Source organism: Octopus sinensis, linkage group LG29 (assembly GCF_006345805.1).
Source record: "Octopus sinensis linkage group LG29, ASM634580v1, whole genome shotgun sequence".
Classification (NCBI taxonomy): domain Eukaryota; kingdom Metazoa; phylum Mollusca; class Cephalopoda; order Octopoda; family Octopodidae; genus Octopus; species Octopus sinensis.
The window spans coordinates 16,045,238-16,060,462 of NC_043025.1; the positions used below are offsets into that span (position 1 = coordinate 16,045,238).

At 39.7% G+C, this 15,225-nt stretch overlaps 1 protein-coding gene across 3 annotated transcripts in view; it reads left to right on the forward strand.

Annotated features, from left to right (window-relative positions):
• The window catches only part of LOC115226205 (amino acid transporter AVT3C-like), a 157,833-nt gene that overhangs the window by 103,226 nt on the left and 39,382 nt on the right, over nucleotides 1-15,225 (forward strand). For 2 of the 3 annotated variants that reach the window (XM_029797221.2, XM_029797223.2), the window contains exon 7: nucleotides 8,615-8,650. The exons of the other annotated variant lie outside the window; for it this stretch is intronic. In XM_029797221.2, coding sequence (XP_029653081.1) covers nucleotides 8,615-8,650 — 36 coding nt within the window. The remainder of the gene's footprint in view (nucleotides 1-8,614; nucleotides 8,651-15,225) is intronic. 3 annotated transcript variants of the gene reach the window in all.

Consider the following 15,225-nt stretch of genomic DNA (forward strand, 5'->3'; position numbering starts at 1 on the left):
AATATATTTTAGACAAGAAAAGAACTTTATTTTAATTTTGAAAAATAAGTCTAAAAAAGTCGCATTATTTATGGGATGACCCAATACATGTATCTATATATATATATATTTACATATATATATACAGAACACACACTGACATACATACATGTAGACATATTCACAAACACACTGATACTGACACATGTATATACACACACACAAAGTGATGTGATATATATCTGATGGGCTTCTTTCAGTTTCCAATTTACTCACAAAGCATTAGTCAGTCTGGGACTATAGTTGAATGCACTTGCCCAAGGTGCCATGCAGTGGGACTGAACCAGGAACCATTTTGGCTGAGAAGCATACATATACTCACACACACATCTGCATATAAGGTTCATTAGAAACCTCAATTACTATCTCTCCCATTCAAAATAAAACACACACACATTTGTAGCTCACCTATTTGAGCACTCAGGAAGCATACCTATTAGTTCCTCTTATCCTGACAAAAACTCCTCGTGTGTGTGTGTGTGTGTGTGTGTGAGAGAGATTTAAGTTGTGAGGATTTAATTTCCTCGTTAGGGATTATTTATAACAATCTCGATTCCAACTTGTGTCAAATATATTGAAAGAAAGTTCCCCAATATATATGTCCAATAATGTGTAAAGTTAATGAAAGAAAATGGAGAAGAAAAAATATATTGTACACTTGGTTAAGTTTATTAGTATCACAATGAAAAAGTCATGGGTATAAGATTGAGGATATAAGGGGACCGGATCTACAAATGAAGTAAGCAAAGAAATCTTGCGTGTGTTTCAGTCCAGCTTTAGGTTTGAATTATCAACTTTCAAGCCATTTTACATTTAAAAAAAGACAACCACAATTAGTCGGATATCTTCAGGGATTGACTGTGTCCTTTCACGTGTTGATCAGGTCCCCTTATATCCTGAATCCCCTTATATGTATTACTGTTTCATTGTTATACTAATCCACTTGTTATACTAACAACTATCCACTTTATATTTTTCCATTTCTCTATTTTCTCTTATTAACTTATAAATATATATACATATATATATATATATATATAGATTAGAGACAGGTTTCTCCGTATAGAATACACTTCGTAGTACTCAAGAGATTTGAACTTGAGCAGATAGAGGAGTAAATGTAAGGACAAGCAAGTTGATATTCAAAAAATATTAAATACATTTAATACAAAAAAATGTAGATACGTATACATATAAAATAGTCTGACTTCCACAGAATGGAAACGATATCAGGAATGAAAAACCTCTTGTTGAACCCTTTTTATTTAATGATATCATTTCTACTCTGTGTAAGTTGGACTGTTTTATGTAACCATATTCCTTTGGTCTTTTACTTGTTTCAGTCATTTGACTGTGGCCATGCTACAGCACTGCCTTTAGTCGAACAAATTCACCCCAAGACTTATTCTTTGTAAGCCTAGTACTTATTCTATCGGTCTCTCTTGCTGAACCGCTAAGTTACAGGGACATAAACACATCAACATCAGCCATCAAGCAATGATAGGGGAGACAAACACAGGCACACAAACATATATACACCTATATATATATATATCTATATCTATATATATATGCTCTGTCTGGCACCTGTGCGGGTGGCATGTAAAAAGCACCCACTACACTCACGGAGTGGTTGGCATTAGGAAGGGCATCCAGCCGTAGAAACACTGCCAGATCTGACTAGGCCTGATGAAGCCTTCCGGCTTCACAGACCCCAGTTGAACTGTCCAACCCATGCTAGCATGGAAAACGGACGCTCAACGATGATGGTGATGATGATGATATATATATATATATATATATATATCTATAGAAATGCTACCAGATCAGTTAGGAGCCTGGTGCAGCCATCTGGTTTGCCAGTCCTCAGTCAAATTGTCCAACCCATGCCAGCATGGAAAGTGTTAGTAATCTGTTACAGCACTTACCTGGCGTACCTAATCATTTAGATCACCTGTGAAATAAACCCCCATACTTTGTGATGATGATGATGATGATGATACAACGGGCTTCTTTCAGTTTCTGTCTACCAAATCCACACACAAGGCTTTGGTCGGCCAGAGGACACTTGCCCAAGGTGCCACACAGTTGGACTGAACCCAGAACCATGTGGTTGGGAAGCAAGCTTCTTACCACACAGCCACACCTGTGCCTATCTACCTGCCTAACTTGCAGGTATGTGTGTGTGTATACATGTATGTGTGTGTATCTGTGTGTTTGTGTGTGTGTGTGTGTACGCATGTAATTAATGTCAATAATGAGCAACAGCTGGCAGCCTATTTCCCTAATTAGGCCAACACACCAATATTCGTTAAATCATCACAAATTCACTCTTCCGTGTCCGACCTCTAAACCCCTCCTCCTTCAAAATTATTAAGAAGAGAGCTTTGTGTTGTCTCCTGAATGGAACGTATGTGTGTTTGTGGGTGGGTGTGCCTGTGTGTATGCGTTTCTTTTTGCATGTATGTGTTTGTTTGTGTCTGTTTGTATCTGGATGTGTTTATGTGTGTTTGTTGGTGTGTATTTGTGCATTTTTATATATATGTCTGTATTAGCATGTGTATGAAAAAATATCTGTACAAGATGTATCTATGTGAGTATATATATATATATACACACTTAGCGGTTCAGCAAAAGAGACCGATAAAATAAGTACTAGGCTTACAAAGAATGAGTCCTGGGGTCGATTTGCTCGACTAAAGGCGGTGCTCCAGCATGGCCACAGTCAAATGACTGAAACAAGTAAAAGAGCAAAAGAGCAACACACACACACACACACACACGTTTGTATTCAGTGTGTGTGTGTGTGTATTTCTGTGTGTATATGTCTATATTAGGTGAATATATGTGTTTGTGTGTGTCTATTAAATGAATGTTCATATAACATATGTATGTATGTGTGAGTGTGTGTATGTGTGTGTATGTATGTATGTATGTGTGAGTGTGTGTATGTGTGTGTGTGTGTGTATGTATGTATGCAAATTGAGGGAGTTGAACAGGTAAAATTCAGGTTACATGTTTCTTAGCCTACTGATCGTCTGGTGTTATAAGGGGTTCTCAATTGGCCAAGAATACTCTAATTACATGTGCAAAACCACTTTTTGGTTTTTATACCTGCCAGGGACTGCTTGAAATTTACAAAGGTCCTACACTGAGATCCCTTATACACTCATATACACACACACACACACACACACACGTGTATGTATACATATGTGTTTGTATATTTATTAAGTTGTGGGGATCTAAAAGGATACTCCACTTTTATGGAGATGGTCATGGCTGGGTTGTTTTTGAACAGTGTAGGTTCATGTGGGTGTAATGAATAACAACAACAACTAATAATAATAATAATAATAATACTGTTATCAACTACACCACTACCACCACCATCGCTACTGTTGTTACTACTGTAGCTGCTGCTACTACTACTACTACTACTACCCACTCTCACAGCTACTACCCTAACCACCTCTGCATTGCTACCACCACCACCACCACTTACAACATTACCACTACCTCAATCGCCATCACCCTCCCACCACCCCCACCCCCATCGCCCCAACCACCACCACCACCATCAGCAACTCTACACCCCCCTCGATTCCCATCGAATATCATTACTGAATTAAATATGAACTAATCTACATTTATACTGAGAACAGCTGTCACCACACCCACATACCAACTGACACATGTGTGTGTGTGTGTGTGTGTGGTGTGTGTGTGTGTTTAGTGGAGGCCCGAGGCTCATGAGTGTAAGATTGTGGTTTCAATTCCTGGAGCAGGCAATGCATTGTCTTCTTGAATGAAGCCCTTCATTTCACAGCTCCCCAATCCGCTCAGCTGCCAAAATTGGGGAGTAATTCAGTGACAGACTGGCGTCCCATCCAGAAGGGCCATGTATGGGAAAACAGGCCCTGTGAGCCCCTAAGCTTGGCAAGGACCTGTCACCCTTTTTTCTTTTGTGTGTCTGCAATGTATGCTGAGGGTTTTTTTTCTCTCTCGGGAGCTGCATTAGTCAAGCCCCTGCACTCACAGGATCCAGGGAGAAATCAAGCAGACCCCACGTAGTCTGTGCCCCATTTGTTGGTCAGCTGGTGGTGGGGGCCCAGGAAGGGTTAAATGACATGAGGTCATGACTCGGCCTTTGATGTCAGGAGACAGGAAAATAAAGTGTTATGTCTGGGAGTCTTCAGGACAGAAGAAGCTGAGGTGATGTGTACCGGGGTATGTTCAGGGTCCAGTAAAGGGCTGACAACAAGGAGTAATCAGCAGGAGTGGCTGTGTGGTAAGAAGCTTGCTCCCCAACCACATAGTCCTGGGTTCAGTCCCAGTGCGTGGTACCTGGGGGTGGGGGTCAAGTGTCTTTTACTATATTCTCAGGCCAACCAAAGCCTTGTAAAAGAAGCCTATTGTACACACACACACACCACACACACACACACAGAGGAAAATGTGTTGCTGAAAATGCACTTAAATTTCAAAAACTTGTAAATGTTTAAACTATTTATGTAAATAAATGTATTTTAAACATTTACAAGTTTTTGAAATCTAAGTGCATTTCCAGCAACACATTTTCCTATATATTTTTTATTCCTGCGTGGAAACACCACTCCCTCTTTTGCTATATATATATAAAGCAGCATCCGTTTGTGTCCGTTGCCAGCCTCGCCTGGCCCCCGTGCCGGTAGCACGTAAAAGCACCATCCGTTTGTGTCCGTTGCCAGCCTCGCCTGGCCCCCGTGCCGGTAGCACGTAAAAGCACCATCCGTTCGTGGCCGTTTGCCAGCTTTGTCTGGCACCTGTGCAGGTAGCATGTAAAAAGCACCCACTACACTCACGGAGTGGTTGGCGTTAGGAAGGGCATCCAGCCATAGAAACACTGCCAAATCTGACTGGGCCTGATGAAGCCTCCCGGCTTCACAGACCCCAGTTAAACCGTCCAACCCATGCTAGCATGGAAAACGGACACTAAATGATGATGATGATGTTTTAACATGTATAAGGAACCCCAAAATTTTGGTGTTTAAAGTTTGGGAAAAAGGTTTTGTAAGGGATTAGGTAAATTTTGGAAATGCTTGTATGTATGTGTGTATGTGTTATGAAAATAAACAAAAGACGAAGGCAGGTGGAGTACAAACAAACAAATGTATTAGTATGGCGCTCAGGAATAGAAATAGAACAAGTCTTTTACGTTTCAAGCCAACGCTCTTTGACAGAAAGATACACAGAAAAGAAACAAGGAGAGAAAAAATGCGTGTAGGAGCTAACGATCTATCATGGCGTATTTCTGTATCATATATATTATATTAAATTAGAGATAAAACCACTATTAGGCAAATCAAACAGTTAAAAGCATAAGCCAATACGTAAAATTAATTTAAAAATATAAAAGATAAAATTAAAAATTAATGATATATATATATATATAGGCGCAGGAGTGGCTGTGTGGTAAGTAGCTTGCTAACCAGCAACATGGTTCCGGGTTCAGTCTCACTGCGTGGCATCTTGGGCAAGTGTCTTCTGCTATAGCCCCGGGCCGACCAATGCCTTGTGAGTGGATTTGGTAGACGGAAACTGAAAGAAGCCTGTCGTATATATGTATATGTATATATATGTATGTGTGTTAGGAAGGGCATCCAGCCGTAGAAACACTGCCAAATCTGACTGGGCCTGATGAAGCCTTCCGGCTTCACAGACCCCAGTTAAACCGTCCAACCCATGCTAGCATGGAAAACGGACGCTAAATGATGATGATGATGTATGTTTGTGTGTCTGTGTTTGTCCCCCCATCATCGCTTGACAACTGATGCTGGTGTGTTTGTGTCCCCGTCACTTAGCGGTTCGGCAAAAGAGACCAATAGAATAAGTACTGGGCTTACAAAGAATAAGTCCCGGGGTCGATTTGCTCGACTAAAGGCAGTGCTCCAGCATGGCCGCAGTCAAATGACTGAAACAAGTAAAAGAGTAAAAAGAGAGTATATATATATGATAGAGAAATAATTTATTCTCAAGTGCGTGATAATGCTAATAAAATAGCCTGAACAGGATAAACTATCCATATGTTGCAGAAAAATCATTACTGGCCAGGCTGCGTCAAGTAAATATTCAAACGAATATTCATATAGATATTATTATTATCATTAGCAGTAAATATATAAATAATAATAATAATAATAATAACAATGATAGTGGTTGGCAAGCAATAATGCTGTTAATTGGCTAATCATTAAAATTTTATAATTAATAAATAATTATAACAGAGGGTAAATGAAGTACCAGCTTGCTAGAAATAAGAGCTAAAATACTCAAGACATCAAAATCAATGTTGGCCTGTTATGATTTTTCAGTGAGTTTGGTTGGTGGCTTGTTTAACTATTTTAGCTCTTATTTCTAGCAAGCTGCTACTTCATGTCCCCTTTTTTATAATTATTTATCTCTTATAAAATTTTATTGTTTTATTTTTACTGCCCTGTTTCTGTTACCCCTTTTAACCCTCTGCAAATCCCAAATTTTATTTAATTTGCTTTTTTCGGGAACGACTGTTTTGATGAAAACACACCTTGTCCCAAAGATTCAAAATGCTGAGTAGATAAAATAGGGGACAACTGATGAAGGGGTTGTTCTTTATGCCTTGTTTCTCCTTTTTGTTTCTTTTGTTGTTCGAAAAATGTTTGTTTTCCATGTTTTTGTTGTTGATGTGTTTTGATGTCTTCTACCCATACATGTATGTATATATGCATGTATATGTAGGTATGTACATGTATGTATATATACATATATATGTAGGTATGTACATGTATGTATATATACATATATATGTAGGTATGTACATGTATGTATATATACATATATATGTAGGTATGTACATGTATGTATATATACATATATATGTAGGTATGTACATGTATGTATATATACATATATATGTAGGTATGTACATGTATGTATATATGCATGTATATATATATATATATGGCATGACTGTGTGGTAAGGAGTTTGCTTCCCAATCACATGATTCTGGGTTCAATTCCACTGCATAGCACCTTGGGGGCTAGTTAGTGTCTTTTACTATAGCCTCGGGTTGACCAAAGCCTTGTGAGTGGATTTGGTAGACGGAAACTGAAAGAAGCCCATCTCATATATATATATATATATATATATATATATATATATATATATATTGTAACAATGAGGGTCTTTGCAACAAGTTGCTTGACCACATACCGAAAATTTTAGAAATAGCAGCCAGAGGACTGCTATTTCTTTTTATTACAAAAATATGTCTCCACAGAGAACAATATTTGCAACTCATTATATGGCAAAAAAAGAAGAAAAATAACGAAAATAAACAGTCCACGGTCAATTATGGACACACGTTTCTGGATTAGAATCATAAGATTCATTTCCTTTATCAACATAATATTCCGATAAATCTAGAAATGCTAGGAAAACTTACCTCTTATTTTTCTGATCAAGCGAAAATTTTCAGTATGTGGTCAAGGAACTTGTTGCAAAGACCCTTATTGTTATAATTAGATATAATTTTACTGAATATGGTCCTTTTCCATACTGAAATACTACTTGGTGAAATTTGTTGATTTTATTAAATTAATTATATTTCACCCTTTATCTGTAATGAATATATGTACACATATATATATATATATATATATTATATATATATATATATATATATATATATATATAGGCGCAGGAGTGGCTGTGTGGTAAGTAGCTTGCTAACCAACCACATGGTTCCGGGTTCAGTCCCACTGCGTGGCATCTTGGGCAAGTGTCTTCTGCTATAGCCCCGGGCCGACCAATGCCTTGTGAGTGGATTTGGTAGACAGAAACTGAAAGAAGCCTGTCGTATATATGTATATATATATATATGTATGTGTGTGTGTGTCTGTATTTGTCCCCCTAGCATTGCCTGACAACCAATGCTGGTGAGTTTATGTCCCCATCACTTAGCGGTTCGGCAAAAGAGACCGATAGAATAAGTACTGGGCTTACAAGGAATAAGTTCCAGGGTCGATTTGCTCGACTAAAAGGTGGTGCTCCAGCATGGCCACAGTCAAATGACTGAAACAAGTAAAAGAGTATATATATATATATATATATATATATATATATATATATGTATATAAATATGTGTCTGATTCTCCCCCCCTCCGTCACTGCTTGACAACTGGTGCTTGGTGTGTTTATGTCCCTGTAACCTAGTGGTCCAGCAAAAGAGACTGATAGAGTAAGTGCTAGGCTTACATGGAATAAGTCCTGGGTCATATTGTTCAACTAAACCCCTTCAAGGTGGTGCTCCAGCATGGCTGCAATATACATACAGATACATTCTGCTGGATACCATCACACTTCACATTACATACAACAAGAGACAAATGCAATTATAAAAAAAATAACCATTTACAACCACATCAACAACAATAACAACAACAACAGCAATATGCCTAATAAGCATAAATTGATAATTAACCATGTATGTATTAATTATTTTTAAATCATTTAATTGTAACCAATTATTGCCTGCTTTCCGTATTTGAACTTTAGGAGCTCATTTCAGTTAGAAATCAGATCTGCGTTCAGGTAACAGTATCGACACACCTCTCTCTCTCTCTCTCTCTCTCTCTCTCTCTCTCTCTCTCTCTCTCTCTCTCTCTCTCTTTTGCTTGGCATGTTTCAAGTTTTTCTTGTTGGTGATTGTGTTTGTCTTCCAAGAAAAAGAAAGGAAAACAAAGAAACCCACCTTGTTTGTTTATTGAGTATTAACACTGTCTCCATCATCATTTAACATCCAGTCCCCAGGGTGGCTTAGGTTGAATAGTTTTGCAGGGTCTGGTCAGCAGGGGAGCTGTCCACACTCCAGATTGTCTGCTGTGGCATGGTTTCTATGCTCTTCCTAATGCCAACCACTTTACAGAGTGGCACTGGGTGCTTCTTACATGCCACTGGCACGGGTATGTAAATGCAACACTGTGGCACCAACCCCTTTATGTGGAATTGACCCCTGCAATGGACAAGCCTGTATGCCTGGACAGCAGTGTCTTCTCAAGTGCAGCAAATCACCACAGCCCCACCCAGTCCCTTGTCGTTTCCTCAGTGAGGCCCAGCGTCTGAAGATCCTTTCTCACCACTTCATCCCATGTCTTCCTCGGTCGACCCCCATCACTGTCGTCATCCTTGTTGTCGTCATCATCATCATCATCAACACCATTATGAGCACAAGCAACATTGGTGTCATCATCATCATCATCATCATCATCATCATTGCCAACTACCACCACCACCGCCATCATCGTTTAGCATCTGTTTTCCATGCTGGCATGGGTTGGACGGTTTGATATGGAGCTGGCCAAACTCCCAACTGTCTGTTCTGGCATGCTTTCTATGGCTGGATGCCCTTCCTAATGCCAACCCCTTAACAGAATTTGCTGGCTGCTTTCTATATGCCACTGGCACAGCACCATCGCCTGGAAGGACAAGCCTGTAAGTGTGCAAGACAGTGTATTATAATCATCATCATCATCATCATTGCTGTTATTGTTTGGCAGAATTGTTGGAGCATCAGACAAAATGCTTTTTTGGCATTTTTTTTCCCTGAGTTCAAATCCTGCCTTTCATCAACTTCACCTTTCATCCTTTCGAAGTTGATGAAATAAGTAGCCCTCAGTTACTGGGGTTGATGTAACCAACTGGTTCCCTCTCCTTAAAACTGATGGCCTCCTACCATAAATAAGAAAAAAATTATTATTATTATTATTAATTAAGGCAGTGATCTGGCAGAATCGTTAGCAAATTGGGTGAAACGTTTAGCTGTATTTTGTCTGTCTTTAGGTTCTGAGTTCAAATTCCGCCAAGGTTGACTTTGCCTCTCATTCTTTTGGGGAAGGTGAATAAATTAAATACCAGTAAAACAATGGGGTCGATGTAATTGACTAGTCCCCTACCGCATGATTTCAGACTTTTTACTTTTAGTGGAAAGGGTTATTATTATTATTAATTAAGGCAGTGAGCTGGCAGAATTGTTAGCACACTGGGCAAAATGCTTAGCGGCATTTTGTCTGTCTTAAGGTTCTGAGTTCAAATTCTGCCAGGGTCATCTTTGCCTTTTGTCCTCTTGGGGTTGATAAAATAAGTACCAGTGCACTGGGGTCGATGTAATCGCCTTATCCCCCCCCCCAATTTCAGACCTAGTAGAAAGGATTATTATTATTATTATTAAAGCATATAACATAATAATTTAGTTAAACAAAACAGATATTGAACCACATAGACAAAGATATGCAAAGAAACCGGGTGGTCACAGTTGGAAGGGCTTTGACCAGAGAGCTCAGCAACAGTATACCACATCGTACCACCACTGCCACTGCCACCACCACCATCAACATCACCACTGCCATGGGCTCCACCACCACCACCACCACCACCACTGTCGTCATCACCTCTACCCCAATCCCTCCTCCCTCTCCTGTCCCTTTGTATTTGGTCCTTCATGTTGCATTCTCCCTGCATGCTGCATGTTCAGTCTTTGCATGTGCGTACGCATGTGTATGTGTGTGTGTGTATGAGAGAAAGAGAGAGAGAAGGAGATGATGTTATGGTCTTCTATTTCCCCTAACCATTATAGTTGATGCCATGCTGGAGCATCATCCATTTCTGCATGTTCAAAGTATGTTTTGGTTTTCCTATTCCATTCATTACACAACTCACTCTTTAATTTACCTAACCCAATTAATGCTATTGGCCTATTTGATTATGACAATTAAGTTTTTCCATACCTGTAAGATCTTTGTCACCTGATTAATTATTCACTCTTTATTAGACTACGCTGTGTTGATGATGTCAAAACAGACTGAAACATCTCTGTAGTTGTTCCCCTTGATTACAAAGAAATGAAGATCTAATCATTGTTATCATGTAAAACTGTTGTGAGTCCAAATTTGGCAAAATGCGGTTTTTTTTTCAATATTTACTTTTGCTTGCAATAGCCAGTTCTTTTATTCAAACTGTCGTATCTCCAGCTGCTTTTGATGCCAAAATATCAGAAATTGCCAAAGTGTAGTACAACGGTTTTGCTATGGAATGGTGAAATTATTTTTTTTGTTTTCTGGACTTACGACACTTTTGCATAATAACAATGCAACGTTTTCTTTGCCCTAAATATATAAAGTTTTAGAAATTAATTTTTATATTTGCAATTATCTCCCCTTTCCTTTCAGAGTTGCTGACAGTCAACACCAGGTTTATATTTTTTGTTGTGTGTGTGTGCATGTGTATGTGTTTATGTATGTGTATATATGTGTGCATGTAATTGTGCAGGTATGTTTGTCTGTTTATGAATGTGTGTACATCTGTGTGCATGTATGTATATATGTATGTAGTGTGTGTATATATATGTGTATTTGTATATATATATATATGTGTGTGTGTGTGTCTCTATGTGAAGGGGCGTGGCTCACTGGTTAGAGCATCGAGCTTACGATCGTGAGGTTGTGAGCTTGAATCCCGGACCGGGCTGCGTGTTGTGTTCTTGAGCAAGACACTTTATTTCACGTTGCTCCAGTTCACTCAGCTGTAAAAATGAGTTGCGACGTCACAGGTGCCAAGCTGTATCGGCCCCTTTGCCTTTCCCTTGGACAACATCGGTGACGTGCAGAGGGGAGGCCGGTATGCATGGGCGACTGCTGGTCTTCCATGAAACAACCTTGCTCAGACTTGTGCCTCAGAGGGTAACTCTCTAGGTGCAAACCCATTGTCAGTGTCTGACCGAAGGGGGTCACCACTCACCATTTCTCTATTTATGTGTTTAATTTATGTATGTCCTGGCAGGACTCATGAATATTTCGCAGAATGGAACCTATTGGGTTCCATTTGAAAACTATCCAAACAACCCAAAGCACGGCCTGTGTTGCTCTTCTGCTAATCACTAAAAAGGGGAGCAAATTGGAATACGCTAATTACTTAATGCCCTTTATATATTTTATACACAATTTCAAGGACTTCATACACAGCACTCTCCTTCACTCTTTGCCTTACTCTATTTTTCTCCTTTTCCCTTCACTCTTTGCCTTACTCTATTTTTCTCCTTTTCCCTTCACTCTTCGCCTTTCCCTTTACTGACAGGCTAAATATCGGAGAAAGAAATTTAGTTAAAAAAAAAAAGAATTACACATTTCACTCACCACTATCACCCCCTCCTCCTCAAATCCGTCTCCTCCTCCTCATCTCCCCCTCCTTCTCATCTCCCTCCCCTCCTCATCTTCCCCCTCTTCCTCATCTCCCCTTCTCCTCATCTCCTCCTTCCCCACTTTAGCTAATCACATGAAAGTGTTACAGATGGGCTAAGTAACAGAGTAACAAGCAGAATTATTATAAGATGTGTGTATATGTATGTGTATACATACGTATATTTGTTTGTTTATTTGTATCTGCTTCCATCCAGTTGTACTTTTATATCTGAACTTGTTTTTATGTTCGCCTGTGAATACACACACACACACACTGGCTGTGTGATCAGGTGGATTACTTCACAACTAAGTGATTGCAGGTACAAGCCAGTCAAAACTTGTGAGTAGATTTGCTAAACAGAAGCCTGTGGTATTGTGTGTATATATATATATATATATATATATATATACGAGCAAAATGCCTCCCCCCCGTCCAATGGATGGTGCTGAGTTGTCAAACATTTAAACCAAATTTTCTCAAAACAACTTGTCTGACCGTCCCATAGGCCTCCTCTTTGAGAAACATTGATTTAACCTAAATTTGAGACACCAGCAAAAGAAGAAATAAAGATAGACTTTTTATCCATTCCAAAGAAAAACGATTTTATTCACACAAATATGCAACCGAAGAGTTTAAAGTACCAGTAATGATAAGGCTGTTGACTGGGAGAACACAATTGATTTTTGTAATTTTTTCAAGACTTATATACGCCCTGATACCGTTGGTATCTACATATCAAATTTGAGCACAATCAGATGGAGGATGCCCGATATCCAAGAAGACACACGGACAGACAGAATGGATTTTATATAATATATATATATATATAAATGAGGTCTGATCAATAAGTATCCAGACCGGTGCTATAAAAACAAAACTACAACACGTACCAATTTGGCATTTCATCTCCTTCCAAGTGGTCCTCTTCGGAAGCCACACACTTAATCCAGTGCTGTTTCCGTTAATGGAAGCATTCCTGGAACTTGTTTTCTGGAATAATCAGCAGCTGCCTCATCACACTCACTTTGATTTCTTTGATATCCTGAGATCTTCTGCCTCTCAAGCGAGATTTGATTTTTGGGAAGAGGAAAACATCATGAGGGATGCGATCTGGGGAATACGGTGGCTGTCGGACCTGGGGGAATGCTGTGCCTGGCCAAAAACTGCTGCTGAATGGGCAGGTGTGTTGTCACGGTGCAATTGCCACTCACCGGACACATGCAATTGTGGCCTTTTCCAACGACCAGCATCCAGTAAAACATCACGGTAATACTCCTGGTTTACTGTCTGACCAGCTGGAGCATACTCATGATGGACAATGCCCTTGTAGTCAAAGAAAACGGTCAGCAGTGTCTTAGTCATTCCTGCTTTTCTCTGTCTCAGAGAGGTTGGAGTCTTCCACTGCGAAGACTGAGCATTTGTTTTGGGGTCATAGCTATAGATCCAAGATTCACCACCCGTTATGACCATTTTCAAAAAGTTTTCATTGTTCTTGATACAGTCAAGGAGGTCTGAGTGTCAGCTGGAAGCAGTTTTGGCACAAATTTGGTTGACACGTGTCTCATACCCAAATCTTCAGTCCAAATAATGGACTGATCTGAGCCATATTTAGTCTGCGCATCCTCTCATAACTCACCAATAGTTGTGATGCTTTTTTCAGTTCTACTGGTTGTGGATCTCTCAGAAGAGAGAAAGAGGGGGAGAGAGAGAACAGGAGAAAGAGAGAGACAGACAGACATAGAAAATGGTGATGGGGAGAAAAAAGGGAATTAGAGAAAGGATATATATATATATATCATCATCGTCACCGTTTAACATCTACCTTCCATGCTGGCATGGGTTGGATGGTTTGACAGGAACTGGCCAAGTAAAAGACTACCTCGGGCTACTGTGTCTGTTTTGGAAGGGGTTTTACGGTTGCATTATCTTCCTAATACCAACCACCCTGCAGGGAGGACTGGATGGGTTTTATGTGGCTCCAGCACTGGCAGGGTCACCAAATAACTTGCAAGACAAAGGATCTTTGAGTGGGGAGGGGACATTGGGGGAGGTGAGCTTGTATCGAATGACGAAAGGTTAGAGTATAACAGAGGAACATACCCCCCCACGCCCCTGTATATATATTTCTTGGGGAATCTTCCTAAACCTGTCTATTCGTATGTGTTACTACAGAACGGTAATATCAAATCTGCTTTTACTCTTGCTGGGAATTTGTCTCTGGTTCTTCCACTAATAATGCTTAAGCCTGGTTTCGAAGGGTCTATGAGTCAGATGGGTTGCTATGGAAATTGGATTTATGGTCTTTCATGATTGTAGAGGGGAATTTTGGTGCTAATATATCTATTCTATCATCTCGTTTAAGTTTGGTGGCTCCATTGGAACGCGCCATGCCCAGCCCAAATATTCTACCTGGTTTGTGTTGGAACCAGCCACCTCTCACCTCTCACACCTCCCCTCTACAATATCATTCTCAAAATAATCACATCATCAAAATCACAAAGCTTCGAGATAATCCAGGATTAATTCAAAACAATGTGGATAAGTAAGGATTACATTTGACAGAATAATCTGAATGTGCAAAAGGGTTAGTCTTTTAGCATTTAAACCAGCTACATTTGGCCCTATATTTGGCCCTTGTTTTATGATCAAACTGGCCAGGTGTGACCTCACCTACCTATTCTAGTCATATCATTCTACAAATAAAGAAGCAGGTCAATGAAAGAGCGATGAGAAAATAAATAATTGATTAATTCAAAACTATGTGAATAGGTGCAGGAATGGCTGTGTGGTAAGTAGCTTGCTTACCAACCACATGGTTCCGGGTTCAGTCCCACTGCATGGCACCTTGGGCAAGTGTCTTCTACTATAGCCCTGGGCCGACCAATACCTTGTGAGTGGATTTGGTAGACGGAAACTGAAAGAAGCCTGTCGTA